At 35.6% G+C, this 13,956-nt stretch overlaps 4 protein-coding genes and 1 long non-coding RNA gene across 5 annotated transcripts; 3 read left to right on the top strand and 2 right to left on the bottom strand.

The window, feature by feature from the left end:
- Positions 1-3: 3 nt before the first annotated feature.
- On the top strand, positions 4-6,779 carry LOC133528530 (cytochrome c oxidase subunit 7A-related protein, mitochondrial-like). The gene is made up of 3 exons (XM_061865925.1): positions 4-343; positions 886-990; positions 6,258-6,779. The coding sequence occupies exons 1-3, from the start codon at positions 308-310 to the stop codon at positions 6,405-6,407; spliced, it is 291 nt and encodes a 96-aa protein (XP_061721909.1). The 5' UTR covers positions 4-307; the 3' UTR covers positions 6,408-6,779.
- LOC133528529 (trafficking protein particle complex subunit 6b) lies at positions 6,766-7,930 on the bottom strand. The gene is made up of 3 exons (XM_061865923.1): positions 7,640-7,930; positions 7,287-7,550; positions 6,766-6,921 (listed from the first exon to the last, which is right to left on the bottom strand). Exons 1-3 carry the CDS (start codon positions 7,724-7,726, stop codon positions 6,796-6,798), a joined length of 477 nt encoding a protein of 158 aa, XP_061721907.1. The 5' UTR covers positions 7,727-7,930; the 3' UTR covers positions 6,766-6,795.
- A 649-nt stretch (positions 7,931-8,579) lies between these two features.
- On the top strand, positions 8,580-10,632 carry LOC133528149 (protein HEXIM1). The gene has a single exon (XM_061865397.1). The coding sequence runs from the start codon at positions 8,760-8,762 to the stop codon at positions 9,783-9,785; it is 1,026 nt and encodes a 341-aa protein (XP_061721381.1). The 5' UTR covers positions 8,580-8,759; the 3' UTR covers positions 9,786-10,632.
- On the bottom strand, positions 10,629-11,748 carry LOC133528150 (tRNA-specific adenosine deaminase 2). Its single transcript, XM_061865398.1, has one exon. The coding sequence runs from the start codon at positions 11,580-11,582 to the stop codon at positions 11,088-11,090; it is 495 nt and encodes a 164-aa protein (XP_061721382.1). The 5' UTR covers positions 11,583-11,748; the 3' UTR covers positions 10,629-11,087.
- A 1,160-nt stretch (positions 11,749-12,908) lies between these two features.
- On the top strand, positions 12,909-13,898 carry LOC133528373 (uncharacterized). Its single transcript, XR_009800989.1, has 2 exons — positions 12,909-13,088; positions 13,657-13,898. It is a non-coding gene; the product is annotated as an uncharacterized LOC133528373 (long non-coding RNA).
- The last annotated feature ends 58 nt before the right edge of the window (positions 13,899-13,956 follow it).

Below are 13,956 nucleotides of genomic sequence, written 5' to 3'. Positions count from 1 at the left end.
TTACATATTAAAATAAAATGAAAAACAATGGTGAAGGATTACTTCGAACTGGTTAAATTATGTGATGTATGTTTAACCGAAATCAGACTAGTAATTTTAAAGTTTTACAGTTATTTTAGGATATTATCGTGCAATAATCGAACACGATTCGATTTTTATTAATCGATTCATTAGCTGGCTGGCTTAAAATAAATATACCTATTCAAAATGAAACAAATTTTCTATAAGACTTTTTTTCAAATATTGAAGTTACATTGAGTGTCACAGAAAATTAAGTTTATAATTCCATATTTTTATTGTACGAAATATGAATCTCCTCGCTCGAATGCGGATTATTCCGCGTGTAAGTAATACAAATAATTTATCAAATAAACAATGGTTCTGTCATCGACATAGCGATGCAATATACTAGCCGCATGCTAGTCCGTTCTCCGCTCACGATCCACTGAACGCCAAAATCGCGCGCGCGCGAAAACCGCGGAATTACACCTAACTGTCCATATTCATCAAAATTGGTTCAGTAGTTTTGACGCTATGAGGGATCACTACGCCAACAAAGTCATATACCTACAATTTAGATTCGTCGGAACATTAAGTTGCACTTGATTTGTGACCATCAATTAATTTGTATTTATCATAAAAGTACAACTTACAGTTCATGCAAGCAAGTCTGAAGATATCTTCAGCTTTAAAATGACTTTTAGACTATACTACTTCTCGGGCTCTTTTTTCGGATAGGGAGGTGTCAAGATAAAGAGTTATGGCTGTTAGGGAGTACAGGGAAGAGTACCTACAATCGGGCTTAGAGAAGAGGTAGATTACAGTCTAAAACGCGTTTAACTTTACCTATCCATAGCAATATTCTAATATAGGTTATTGTTTCAGTATGTCATGACTACCAAGCCCATGGCTCGTGCGATATCCACGACCCCCTACTTGCGAGAATCAGCGTCCCTTACAAAATTGAGAAAGTTACAAGCAGACTTTCAAGTAAGTGTACTAATCGTGTAGGGGGTCCCTATACACCATCATCATTAAGTGTAGGTACTAATTATCTCATCCACTCACGTGATTCTTGGTATAGCCTGTCCGTTTTTCTAAGATCGAGTACGCCATAGCCTTACTATGGCGTACTTGATCATAGAAAATTGGACCGTTATCACGATTCCACTATTCGCATTCAACTTTCGGCACTGCATAGCTGATTGAAATTAAAATGTGGGGATTTCAATTCAAACGAGTGTTGTTATTGTAAAACACGAGCAAATGTGAGTGTTTTATAATACGAGTTATGACTTGCCTTTGCACACTTGTGTCACACAACGTTTTACAATGCATTATGGATTAAATGGGCACGACGTGCAGGCGGGATCTATCTTCTGACACACGTGCTGAAAAGTGTATTATATTATCGACCTATGTGGATTGATAATATTACATTACGATACAAGTGCGAAAAATAGGAAATCCGAAACAAGTGGCGATAAATTAAAACACAATCGGAAAGACGCGAGTTGTGAATTCCCTATCCGCACATGTATCGAACAACGTTTTACAGTACATATGGCCCTTTATATTTTCTACACAGTTACGTAATGTGCTAATTATCACACTAGTGCGGTAATGTAGCGCCATATAAAAGTATTTTAAGCGCATACTGTATAAATAGTTTCAATAGATGGCGTTGAGTTATCCCATATCCGTTGCGTGCTATAATCTACAAACCAGCGAAACATTTCAGTGGTGCTGAAGTTAGTTTGGAAATTGGATATCTTGTATTACTTATACGATTCTAAAAACTCTTTCATGTGTAGTTTGGACAATCGTGTAATTGTGGCTATGTCTGTGACTTTGGCACACCTTGGCGACTATGGGCTATCCTATGGGACAACTAGTATCACCTAATAGCAAAATTTGGCCTCACGAAATTTAACTTTTTCCCCATCACGCTCTTTGCACAACGCTATTGCATTTTTAGGGTTTGTTCACGCGACTATATACGTGAACTTGTTTCTTGAACATTTGTATTTAATAGAAACAATTAATATAATAAATTGACAATATTTATTGTAGTTTTATTTGCTTTAGCTTGACATGTATCGTATTGTTTCTTATGATCATTGACATATTCGAATTAATTTTAAAAGTAGAATCCGCGCCGGGTCGTAGCTTCTTCTAGCGGCGCTAATGCAAAAAGGTTGCATCGTAACATTCTGCCCCTCCTTGAAAGCTAGCTTTCAAGAGGCTCATGAGAATGGGAACTTAAAGGATGATAGCCTTGAGACGGTTCGCTTGATAATGCCGTTCTTTGCTTTACGTCGATGACTCTTAGTAGAAATTTCATTGGTGGGAGCTGCTCGTCCATGATTGGAACTACATCGTCGATCTTGATGGATCCCTTACTGGTTTTCCACTTGAAACGTTGCTGAAGAGTAGTAAGATATTTCTTAGTCCACGGCGTCCAAAAATGTTGCCTTAGTAGTTGTACGAGCTGGTATCTATTGACTGTCATCATCTTTACTTCAGTGATGGCAGGGACATCAATAGTCGTCCGACAAGGAAGTGCCCAGGCGTGAGTGGAGCTAGTTTGGAAGGATCCTCAGACAAAGGTGTCAGAGGACGTGAATTCATGATAGCCTCAATCTATGCTAAGTACCTAGGCTAATTTCTTAAAGGTTGAATTAATGTTAGCAGCAATATTTAAATATTAGCTAAGCAGATATTACTGCTGCCTTCCAGACTCCGCCGAAGTCTAGGACGTACTCAGGGAAATAATGAAAGATAAGTTGCTCACTGCAAGCAAACTCTCCGATTTGCCGTATATACACGTTTGTAACATTCTGTTCAATTCATATTAATTACCTAAATATAAAGTTTGATTAATTGTCACAAAGAAGATATAACTACATGCTAATAATAAAACTAAGTAAATGCATAAAGATCGTTGCGCGCATGTATGAAGTTTAGAATAGAAACGATTTAACTTCTAGTAATTGGGCGTCAACGTGTTTTGCTAAAGGCCACTTAGACTCTAGTTTCTCAAGGAAGCAGAGTGTTTCCCACCACAGAGCACTGGCGAGTATATTGTTGAGGTTTGACCCCCCTTGAAGCCAGATCTGCTGAGTTCCATTCTGTTGAGACGTGACGCCATGCTTTAGGATGGACTACCGAAACATTAACAGTTCGTGAATTACGTAATGATGTACGAGTATTATAAAATACCCGAGAGCGGGACGGTCCGCTTCGGTCATGTGCCCTAAGCTCTCGTAAACTTTGAAAGTTAGCATTATAATTTTTCATGTCATATTCGCTTAATTTATGTTGGTTAATCACACTACTTTTAGAAATATAATAAGATTCGCCTAAGGCGTCCTCCGGGGCCTCACGAAGTGGAAGCCTCTTTTGAGATAAGTTGCATCGCGTAAACATTGCAATAGTAGCGTTTGTATTATTAGATAAATTTTTATCAATGTCATCTTTGATTTCAATATGTAATAGTGTATTGTGTTTTTCATGACAGTTCCTACATGGGCCTAAGCGGCAACGAAAATGTTGATGGCCAGGGCGCAGGCAATTCTTGCATAAATTGTATTTGGAAACTTCCTTTTGCCTGCAATCCACTGACATTTCCTTGAACTTGTCACACTGATGATTAAAATGATTTTGTTTGCAAAACGAACAGCTTATAATTGTATTGTTGTTATTAGCACTGGTTGTGTATTTATAGTCACTTATACCTAGCATTGTTGTAATATGTTTGTTTTCTTTTATTTGGTTAGTAGGTTTATCAAGTTTTTGTGTGGAAGTACCGCACTGTATAGTTTCTAAAATATCAGCTCGATTGCGAAGGAACATCAAAAAATCATCGAGCTTAGGTGAGACTTTAAGTGAATTTTTGTGTTCTTCCCACTTCCTACTAGTGGCGCTATCTAGTTTCGACACCATCATATATATAACTAATGTATCCCAACTGTCTGTGGGCTCTTTAAGTGTGTTTAAGGCACGTAGGTTTTTGGAGAAAGAGTCAATCATATACCTTATAGCCTTATGGGATTCCGTAGTAATTGGTTCAAAGTTGAACAGTGACTTAATGTGGTTATTGATCAAAATTTTCTCGTTACTGTATCGTTCGCACAGTAAATCCCATGCGAATGTATAATTAGCACTTGTAAACTCAATAGATTTTATGACTAAAGCTGCTCCACCCTCTAAAGACGCACGTAAATAATGAAATTTGTTTATTGCAGGGATGGACTCGTTTTTATTTATTAATGAATCGAAGGTATCGCGAAACTCCATCCATTTCGTGTAACTGCCTTCAAAGGAAGGTAATTTTATAGCAGGAAGCCGAATTGGACAGTTGACAGGAGTCTGAGAACTGTCATTTGCATGTATTGAACCTTCGGCCCGAGAAACAGCGGTAGCATATTTAGTAGTCGTTGGTTGATTCGACTCAAGTATCATTTGTGACAATGAAATCAACCTTTATATTTAGGTAATTAATATGAATTGAACAGAATCCTCAACCAAAATCCCAAAAGGGAATCCATACCATACTTCATAGATTTATAGTTAACATTTCCTTATGTCCAACTACTTCGCGCGAATTATAGCGTGTGTTAGACGTGCAACTTCATCAGTTCTAGCAGAATTTCGACCTGAAGCCAGAGCCTGTCTGGTCTAGGAAGTAAGGTCCGACCGAGATCTCGGTCTCGGTCTCGGCATTCTCGGCCAAAAATCGAGCCGAGATCTCGGTGAGCAATGAGTTATTGAAGTTGGTGAATTTGAATTTTCAGGGCACGAGAGCCGGGGTCTAAGCCACTCGTTGGTTGCATCGCCCGGTTGGTGTGACGTTTTTCGTAGCCACATTTTAAGCCAATTACTTATCAAATAGGTACTAAGTATTGGGATCGGATAGGCGCGGTTGCAAGTAATGACTTGTTCATTTGTTTTTTTTTCGTTTTGTGGTTGTTGTTATTGATGAATAAATGAGTGTATATTGTCATCGGGATGTAACTTAGATAAACTTGTTGTGAGTGGAAGATGACACTGGATATTTTGATACTAAATATATTTGTGTCAATGGGAAAAAGCAAAGCAGTAGATAAGTACAAAACGACACCTGTGGCGTATATTTTGGGTTACAATATAGAACTCTTTATTTTGATTATTGTTATTTTACCTCTTTTTGTGCACATCCGTACTGAAAAAAACCGGCCAAGTGCGTGTCGGACCACGCATAATGGAAGGTTCCGTACCTTCATACAATACAAAAAAGCCATACAAGCAAAAGAGCGTATGTTAGTGGCACTTTCGTCGTTTTAATAAGAAGATCAGTTTTTTTATAACTCTTAAATGGCTTAACCGACCATATTCAAAATAATTTTCCTGAAAAATTATTTGCTTATTAAGCTTTATTATTTAGATTTTTTTTAATGGTTTTGCTCTCCAGGTTCAAAAGTTAGAGCGGATCACGCAATCTTTTTTGAAGCGGTTATTGTCAAAAGTATTTATTTAATCAAAAAAACGTTTTTAGCAACCTTTCTGTATTTTTAAAGACCTATCTAATGATGAGCCACATTATATTTTTTTTTACTTTTTGTTACATTTATACAGAGTATATTTTTGAAAATATATTTTACAATTTTTTTTTCGAAACTAAGAAGCGACTTTACATTCTACACCTACGTTCCAACTTTGGTTATAAAATATACCGTATAGTTTTTGAGTAAAATGGCTGTGACATACGCACAGACCAACAGACATAATGACATGACGTAACTACAAGGGTTCCATTTTTGCCGTTATGGCAACGGAACCCTAAAAATACTATTTGATAGCGCTACGAATTGATTATGATAACTTTTTTCTGATAAATCGTCGAATTTCGACTATAAAAACATTTTTAGTGCAAAATTCGTATTTTTTTTCTATTTTATAAATTCTCGGTCTCGGTCTCGGTCTCGATCTCTGCCGAGAATCCCATTGAATCTCGGTCTCGGCCGAGACAAAAAAAGCGCTCTCGGTCGGACCTTACTAGGAAGTATATGCTTCTATGCTAAAGCCCCAATATTTGTTCTTGATCTGGTTCCCAATGTGCATTAGTAAGGCTCCATTTCTGTAAGAACATTTAGACTTAGACCAAAACATAATTGTTTATGCCAATATTTCATCCACAATAACTTAAGTGAAAATTTACACATTTCTTAGTCCATTCCTGCTGAAGTGTGAGCGTAATATTTAATTACTGTTTACAGTGTGAAGATGGCATACCAATCTGGCTGAAACGAGGCTTTACCGATAGACTCCTGTACACCTCCACCATTGTGGGCTGTGGCCTTGGCCTCTTTCTAGTCATCCTGACCATATACGATCATGCTAAGCCTGAAAGCTGGAAAGTCAAGTGACCAATTTTATTATCTTACAATTCAATCGTTTTTTTTACTTCAGTTTTGAAGTCAGAATTTTAATTATAATGTTGATTATTTATGTTACTTTATTTGATAAAGTTTGGAGGGCAGATAGCTCCATGTTCTTATGTGGTACAATTGCAATTTCCCAGTATGTCCTACAATTTAACTAAGTTACAGAATGTATGGATTTCTGTATAATTTTGCACACTTTTTTTGTGGAACATGTAATTTTAATTGTATCTTTATATACAGAATGAAAATTCTACTTTAAATAACCTGATATAAAAAATCAACATTAATATAAAAATTACTGTTCAAACTTGTTTTTGTTAAATTATTAGTAAAATAAAACTTTTTAACAATAAATATTTTATTTTTTAACTCATACTCTCTGGACATGGATGTGGAACTTGCAAGAGGGCATTGACTGCACTTCAGCGGTGACAATGCTGTTTATGGACAGGTTTGCCAGCCCGCCTCTTATCAGACCACATGTGTACGCCACATACTGTAAATAAATACATATTTTTAGATAGATTCAAATTAGTAACAATACATGTGCAAAATGGTGTCTGCCACACAAGGGGTATAGGGAAGTGTGTGCAGTCTCCATAACATAAATCAAAGCAGCCAAGGTGCTCCCAAATATCTCAACGTTCCTCTATCAATCTCACAAGACATTAGTGTGTTCAGATATTTTTGAGCACCTCGGCTGATCTGATGGTGACTGTACACTCAGCATCAAATAGTGACAGCCCAAATGGCTATAATATAATGTATTGTAAAACATCTTTGTTACAACTGAAATAAGGATGTGTTCCAATATATCTGGTCATATAAAATGTAATTAAACTGGAAAAATGGATTACTTACTCTAGGAGCATATTCCAAGTATTGTTGCCCATTAGAAAAGTTAGTCAGAAATCTGAAGGCATTGTCTTGAAGCACATACACCCCTTGGTGGTTTGTGCGCAAATTATCAATTTGCTTCTTGTAAATGCATGTCCAGAAATCTGTGCATACAAACTTCATGGTGTCCAGCTCATCTTTGAATCTCGACCACTCTCGTGTTAATCGCTCCATTACTTTATATCCAGCCGCAAATCCAATGTATTCCACAATAGATAAGTCTGCCTCCTGAAATTAATTTTTTTGTTAATATAGCACAGGTACCCAATGTGGGCAGTGTGAGGTGTGATACGTTTGTACAAGTAAAGTTTAGGTACCTTCTTTTCAGAGTTGTCTTTCGATTGCTCCACAGCATAATTTATTATTTCTGAATGAAGTAATTCGAAAACAATGTCGTCAGCCATCGTTGAAGATTTCTAATGATCGATTCTAGTTATTCTAATAGTAATTTGGAAGTAGATCTGTATGATATCTTATTGAATGTAATTTTACATTTACTAGATACTGACGAAACAAACCAGGCTTTCGATTATTAGAAAAATGTCTTATTTATTTTTATTCTATTTTATCAACCAAAGCTGATAGACGATTTCTGACGTATGACAATATGACATTGACGTTTTTTAGTGTTGCCAGTGCTATTATAACCTCGGGCCTAAAAAAATATTTTTAATTTTTTTATCAGTCGATCACAATAGGAATGTTATTGGTTCGCTTTAATTCTAATTGGAAAAATATTATTATATTGTAAATAAAAGTATCTTTCCAAAAGAAAAACTATATTAAATAAATTTAGTTTTCGTAATATACATAAGAATTATAAGATATTACTGGCTGTAATAAATTTAACTTGATAAGTTTATAATATTATGATAATCAAATAGTTATCATTAACAATATTAACATTGTAAAAAGAAAGCTTGATTTTATTCTCATGTTTTGCTGTTGCGCATTTGTAAACAAACTAATCGTCATGAAAATAATGTTATAATTATTCATTTGCACGTTATATCAGTTCTTTTCCATTGATATCATGTACATTTACATCAAATTGTGTAAATATATCAAAAACTACTTTATGCACAAAAATGGTGATAAAGAGGCCTCATTTATGTATACAAGGCGACTTGTTATTGAAATAAATTTTGATATTTAGCTGTAATATAACCGCTATTGCTATAGTAATACAGTCTCTGTCACAAAATAACTACTAGGTGTATCTTGCAACACTGCAATGTGGTAGGCTGTACAACCGTGTACAAGTACAAAACAAATATATAAAGATGGCGTATCGGTGTGTAGGTCTCCGACAAAAAAATCTTTGTATGGTGATTAAACTACATTAGAACTTAAAATATTGTTTGTGTGTCCTATTGTGACTTCGATTTTGTCATCGGATCGGTGAAATTTCAACGAAAAGTGGACCACTAATTCGAAATGGATGTAAATATAATTTCGGAAAATAAAGATGGCGATTCGACGCGCCCCATTGCGCCAGAAGCGCCATCTATACTGGATGTGCCAAACCAGAAACTTGAAGGAACCAAGAAGAAAAGGCGACGCGGGAAATCTAAAAGGAAAATTATGAAACCTTTTGTGAAGACTCCTTGGCAAGATGGAAGAAAGTACGATAAATCCAAAAGGAATTATCGATTCAGGAAAATGGTTCTGGCGAACACTCATGCTCCATTCAACAACAACCAGTTTTTAATGGAAATTCATAAACCAGAACCCGAAAGTAGTTTCCATGATCTCCAAACACCATCAGCGCGCACTCGGGACTCGAGTTTCAGTGTAGATTCGGAGGATAATTACTTTTTTTCTCTACCAGAGGATGAGGAAGAATATTTAACAAAAGAATTTTCCAGTGTTTATGAGGATGCTCAAAGTGAACGTTTGTCAAATATGTCTAAGAGTGAATTGATTCAGGAATATCTTCTACTTGAAGCCAAATATGATAATCTTGTCAAGAGGAGTGATCGCCGACCCAAAGGAATGGATGAAGACAAAGATATCACAGTGGATCTAGATAATTCACTTGATAAAGATGGTATGATGATTGAAAAAGACACTTCAGGGACTTCCATTGAATCTAATCTTACTGAAGAATCTTCTAGTGATTTGTTACAACGCTTGAAGGAGCAGGAGGACCAGATTCGTGAACTTCAAGCTGCCAATGAAAAGCTTCGCCTGGACAATGAGCATTTAAGACAGAGGACACAAAGTTCATCCAGTGAGGACTCTGAGAGTGATAGCTCTACCTCAGCAAGTGACAGCAGCTCCAGCCGGAGTACCAGTCCAATTGAAGAACTGGCCACAGAAGTGGAGGTTAATGGATATGCATCCACAGAGGAGCCAGTGATGGTCAACGGAGTGAATGGCACAGCAGAAGCTGCCGAGCCCCAGCCCCTTGTGAATGGTTTTCATGACTCTAATGACCTGGAGCTTGATGACGATCCATAAACTTTTTTCTCTATAATAAATTAGTTTTTATACTTTAAAAGTCTGTACATTATTTTAAAAGTATTTCAGTTTCATAGATTTTTGTTTATACCTGGTTTTATAATTGTTCTTATTGAGAACAGTGTTTTGCACATTATGTATAATTTTATTATATATGTATGCATTTAGTAATTGCAGGTGTTTTACAAAAGAAACTAAGATTGTTACACTGTAAGAATGTAATGGTGAGATCTCAAGTTATTAGGCATAAACTAAATCTGTGATATCCTTATGATGTGGATATTTTGTCAATGAAAAAAGGTGAGATGAAAGTGATATTTCCAATAGGTCTCACTTTTATGTTGGTACAGTGGATTGTATGTTAGATTTAAGGTTTAAAATGTATGTGAAGAGTTATAATTTATTAGCCATTTCGTGTAAGGGATATTTTATGATTATTGTTGGACTTCTTAGTGGTAGGAACCTTTTTTTATTTCTTTCAACCAAATTGCATGTGTCAAGTAGATTGCAGTAAGCTATTACGCAACTGTTGTATTTTATGTGCTTAAATGGTTTTTTTTTATGCTATCACATTAAGTCTTAAGGGAGAGGAAGGCTATAATCGCTCAGTGAATGGAATAATGATATATTTGTGGTATGTACTGATATAATAAATAATGGATGTTGGAGGACTGAATGAAGATACTATGGAGTAGTTACTAGTTATTACTCTGATCTCTTGCAGTGAATGTAAATCTTGGATTCCAGAACTGGCTAATAGTTTGTCTAGGATACCTTCCTGTCTCTTGGGCAAAACAAACTTTTTAGTGATATTAAGTTACTAAAATAAAAGTACTATACATGTAAATTAGATGATTTTTATTACAATACTTACATTCTCTCAACTAAATCTTGGTATACATTTACAAAATATTACAGTATGTAATGGAATTATTGTGTTGTTTTACATTATAAGTGAAACAATAATTCGATCGATCTTTTAGCATTAGAAAGAAGGTAAGTGATTTTGACTTGTCTTTTTATTGAAAAACACCTTTGTAAACTAATTCACGGTAAATGTGTAACATGTACAATTATAAATCATATACAATCATTTACATTCTTTTGCTATTATAAGTAACAGTTACTGATTTTAAAAAAGCGTTTTTAACAGGCTTGTTACATTGTTTACCTTGCTTGCTAAAAAAAACTAAGTCAGGTCAGTAAATTTTATGAATAAGGGGGTAAACATATATTGTAATTGGTATAAATTCTTGCATCTAATGGATGTAACTTTTTATATTCATAACACTAATTACAACATCATTCATTATCCTTTTTCTTTTTCACTTTAGGTTCTGGTGCATTAGGATTGACACCCTTGTAGAACTGTTTTAGCAACGCCATGGCCTCATCTGCCATCAGGTTCCCAGTGAGTGTGTAGTTGTGTTCATAGTAATGACTAACGTCTACTACAGTCTTTCCTCCGAACCTATCATTAGCGCAACCATACACTACTTCCTTAACATGTAGGTCATTGAGAGCTGCTGCACACATTATACACGGCTCAACTGTTACATACACAGTTATTTTGCGAAACAATTCCTTATAATTTACGTTATTTGTTTTACAGTAGTCAATTACAGTGTCTATACAGTTGATTTCAGCGTGTCTTGTAGGGTTCCGAGTTAAGTTCACGCAGTTTCTTGATTCTGCGATTATTCTTTCGCCATCTGTGAACACGCAACCAACGGGTACCTCCTGCGCGACCAGAGCTTCCTTCGCTAGCTCAAGCGCCCTCTTCATTAGGTCGACCATTGCAAATGTTTTTTCGACCCAGTATGTATGGTAGTGACCGTAGGTTTTTTATATAAATATCGAAGTAGCTATGCAACTATTACATTCATTCACAAAGATTAATATCTTAAAAAAATTATTTTGATCAGATCTCATTCAGCATGATTCTTTCTGTTTTGTTGACAACTTGACATTCATGACATTGACAAGGGATATGATATGACAGGCAACCATAAGTTTAGGTCGTTTAGAATCCAAAATACATGCAGATAGGTGGAGTAGAAAGAAGGTATCGGTATCCTTGGTACAATGCCTCAAGGGCCTATTTTAGATATAAGCTAGTTATAGTAATCATCTGTATATATCCATTATGTATATTGTTATTGTAAATAAATATATGGTGGAGTAGTAAATCAATAATTTTTAAACTTTGTTTTACTGACACCTACTTACACTCAATTTGTACCTCTTATATGCTTTATAATTATACTAAATAAGAATGATTCTCTCCATGTACAAGATCCTTTTTTGTTAAAGGTATTTTATAATCTCATAGAGGGTACGCTTGTAAGCTCAATCAATAAATTTTTCGTGTTATGGCTCCATCAAGGTGTTGATGATTCTGCCAATGTCGAGGTTGGATAAGACACGGCTAGTATATGAATCTTATTACGGTGCTAAGCTATTTTTCAGAATTATCTGAATCAGAACGTGCTAGCGCTTAGTTCTAACAGACGGGCGTACCGGACGTAACTAAGGTCCGGTCCGAGACCTGTTCGATCGACTGGAAGATGAATCGCCGTAAGGACGCAGCTATCGCTTCGCGGCCTTTTGGGTAAGATCAAAGTGTAGTAAGGACGCAGCTATGCGTGAAAGTGAGAAAGAGATAATAATATAAACCAAGGGCACGGTCCGGTACATTTGTCTGTTAACACTCAAACAGGGCTATAACCGCGAAAATCGAAGTTCGTCCATTGTGGGCTATTTTCTCTCTCTAATTACGTCTTTGTGAGAGTAAAAGAGAAAGATCCCCGCAATTTGCGAATTTCGATTTTCGTGGTAGGCCCCCAGATTCACAGAGCATATTTGAGATCAATAGAGACAGCAGATAATAAAATTTCTATATTTCCGGTAGAGATACAGAAATATAGAGAGGCAGATATATAGTCTGTCAAGCAAAGTCTGTCAGTAGCAATGTAAAGCAAACTGAAGTATGGCAACACTCACATAGCAGTATTGCGCTAAGAAAAGCAGCAATGTACATCGAACCGAAACATATTTTTTTCCGCTGAGCGCGCTCTTCGTACGTCACACAGATTAATAATATGTAGCTAGCTAGTACGTCAACTAAAATTGCCGCTCGCGGTTTATTGAAGCATTTGGAAATTGTTATTATTATGAGAGGGACAATTTAAACTGGAGTAAAAACGATGTCAATCAATATGATAAACGAGATCAAAAAATACCTATTTGCAAACGGACTATGCTGGAGAAAATAATGTTTGAATCAAATCATTGCTTCCGCAGGTAGCTGGATTTTAATATATTATCAGATTTCTCGGTTGGAATTCAATATTAAAGATATATCACGATAAAATGCAATACAAATGCTCCTTTATGCAACCTTCAAAAGCTAATTAGACATATTTAGGTAGGTACAATCGAAAAATATATCAATATATTGAATTAAAATAAAGGTTTGTATGCTTAGTAAAAGGTGGACGCAAAAGGCGAGCGCTCGCATTCTTAACCTTTGGTATGCTTAGGAGCAGATCTGCTACATATATATTCAACTTAAACATGAAGATGTCATAGCTAAATAAATGTAAAGGTTAAGGCATTTGCACTTGAGTACTTTTTACCAAAACGAGCTGTTAGTAGGTACCTATACTACTGAATTTAACTAGAATAAAACAATCCATTATTTTAATTAGGTAAATATTAAAACCTAGGTAAGTAACCCCTGAGCCATCACTGGCAGCGGTAGCCCTGGTAGGGTATCACTGTAACTATTCTTGTCACAATTGCAGGGCTTATTAAATATCAAATATCTGGACTATTTACATCATTTTGATATGGTTTTATTCTGTTTTAGCAAACTTAGAAGACAAATAGGGAGCAAAGAGAACATGAGCACCACGGTAGAAAGCTGTTTTTAACATCAGTTCAGAAACTGAAGAAGCCCAAAGAAAATAATTATGCCACTTGTTAAATTGTAAATTAGTGTATTTCTCTTGAACAATGTCACATTCACATACCAGTGTAATTTTGAAATGGTTTTACAATATACTTATATAAATATACAGATTAAAAATAAATAAAACACAACTGCAGATATTTTGGTGTTCATTTAATTTCAAGGCAATTAAGATACGGATCACTTTAGCTTACTTAC

The sequence above is a fragment of the Cydia pomonella genome, chromosome 19 (genome assembly GCF_033807575.1).
Source record: "Cydia pomonella isolate Wapato2018A chromosome 19, ilCydPomo1, whole genome shotgun sequence".
Taxonomy (NCBI): Eukaryota; Metazoa; Arthropoda; class Insecta; order Lepidoptera; family Tortricidae; genus Cydia; species Cydia pomonella.
Note: the sequence above shows the minus strand (reverse complement) of the source record. Positions and strands in the feature narration are given on the sequence as shown.

Bases quoted from the DNA above. Each gene is read 5' to 3' on its own strand.
- LOC133528150 (XM_061865398.1), bottom strand. From the start codon at position 11,582: ATGGTCGACCTAATGAAGAGGGCGCTTGAGCTAGCGAAGGAAGCTCTG.
- LOC133528530 (XM_061865925.1), top strand. From the start codon at position 308: ATGAATCTCCTCGCTCGAATGCGGATTATTCCGCGT. The intron at 344-885 runs GTAAGTAATACA...TTATTGTTTCAG, and splicing joins GAATGCGGATTATTCCGCGT to TATGTCATGACTACCAAGCC. The intron at 991-6,257 runs GTAAGTGTACTA...TACTGTTTACAG, and splicing joins AGTTACAAGCAGACTTTCAA to TGTGAAGATGGCATACCAAT.
- LOC133528529 (XM_061865923.1), bottom strand. From the start codon at position 7,726: ATGGCTGACGACATTGTTTTCGAATTACTTCATTCAGAAATAATAAAT. The intron at 7,551-7,639 runs GTACCTAAACTT...AATTAATTTCAG, and splicing joins AAGACAACTCTGAAAAGAAG to GAGGCAGACTTATCTATTGT. The intron at 6,922-7,286 runs GTAAGTAATCCA...ATTTATTTACAG, and splicing joins ACTTGGAATATGCTCCTAGA to TATGTGGCGTACACATGTGG.
- LOC133528149 (XM_061865397.1), top strand. From the start codon at position 8,760: ATGGATGTAAATATAATTTCGGAAAATAAAGATGGCGATTCGACGCGC.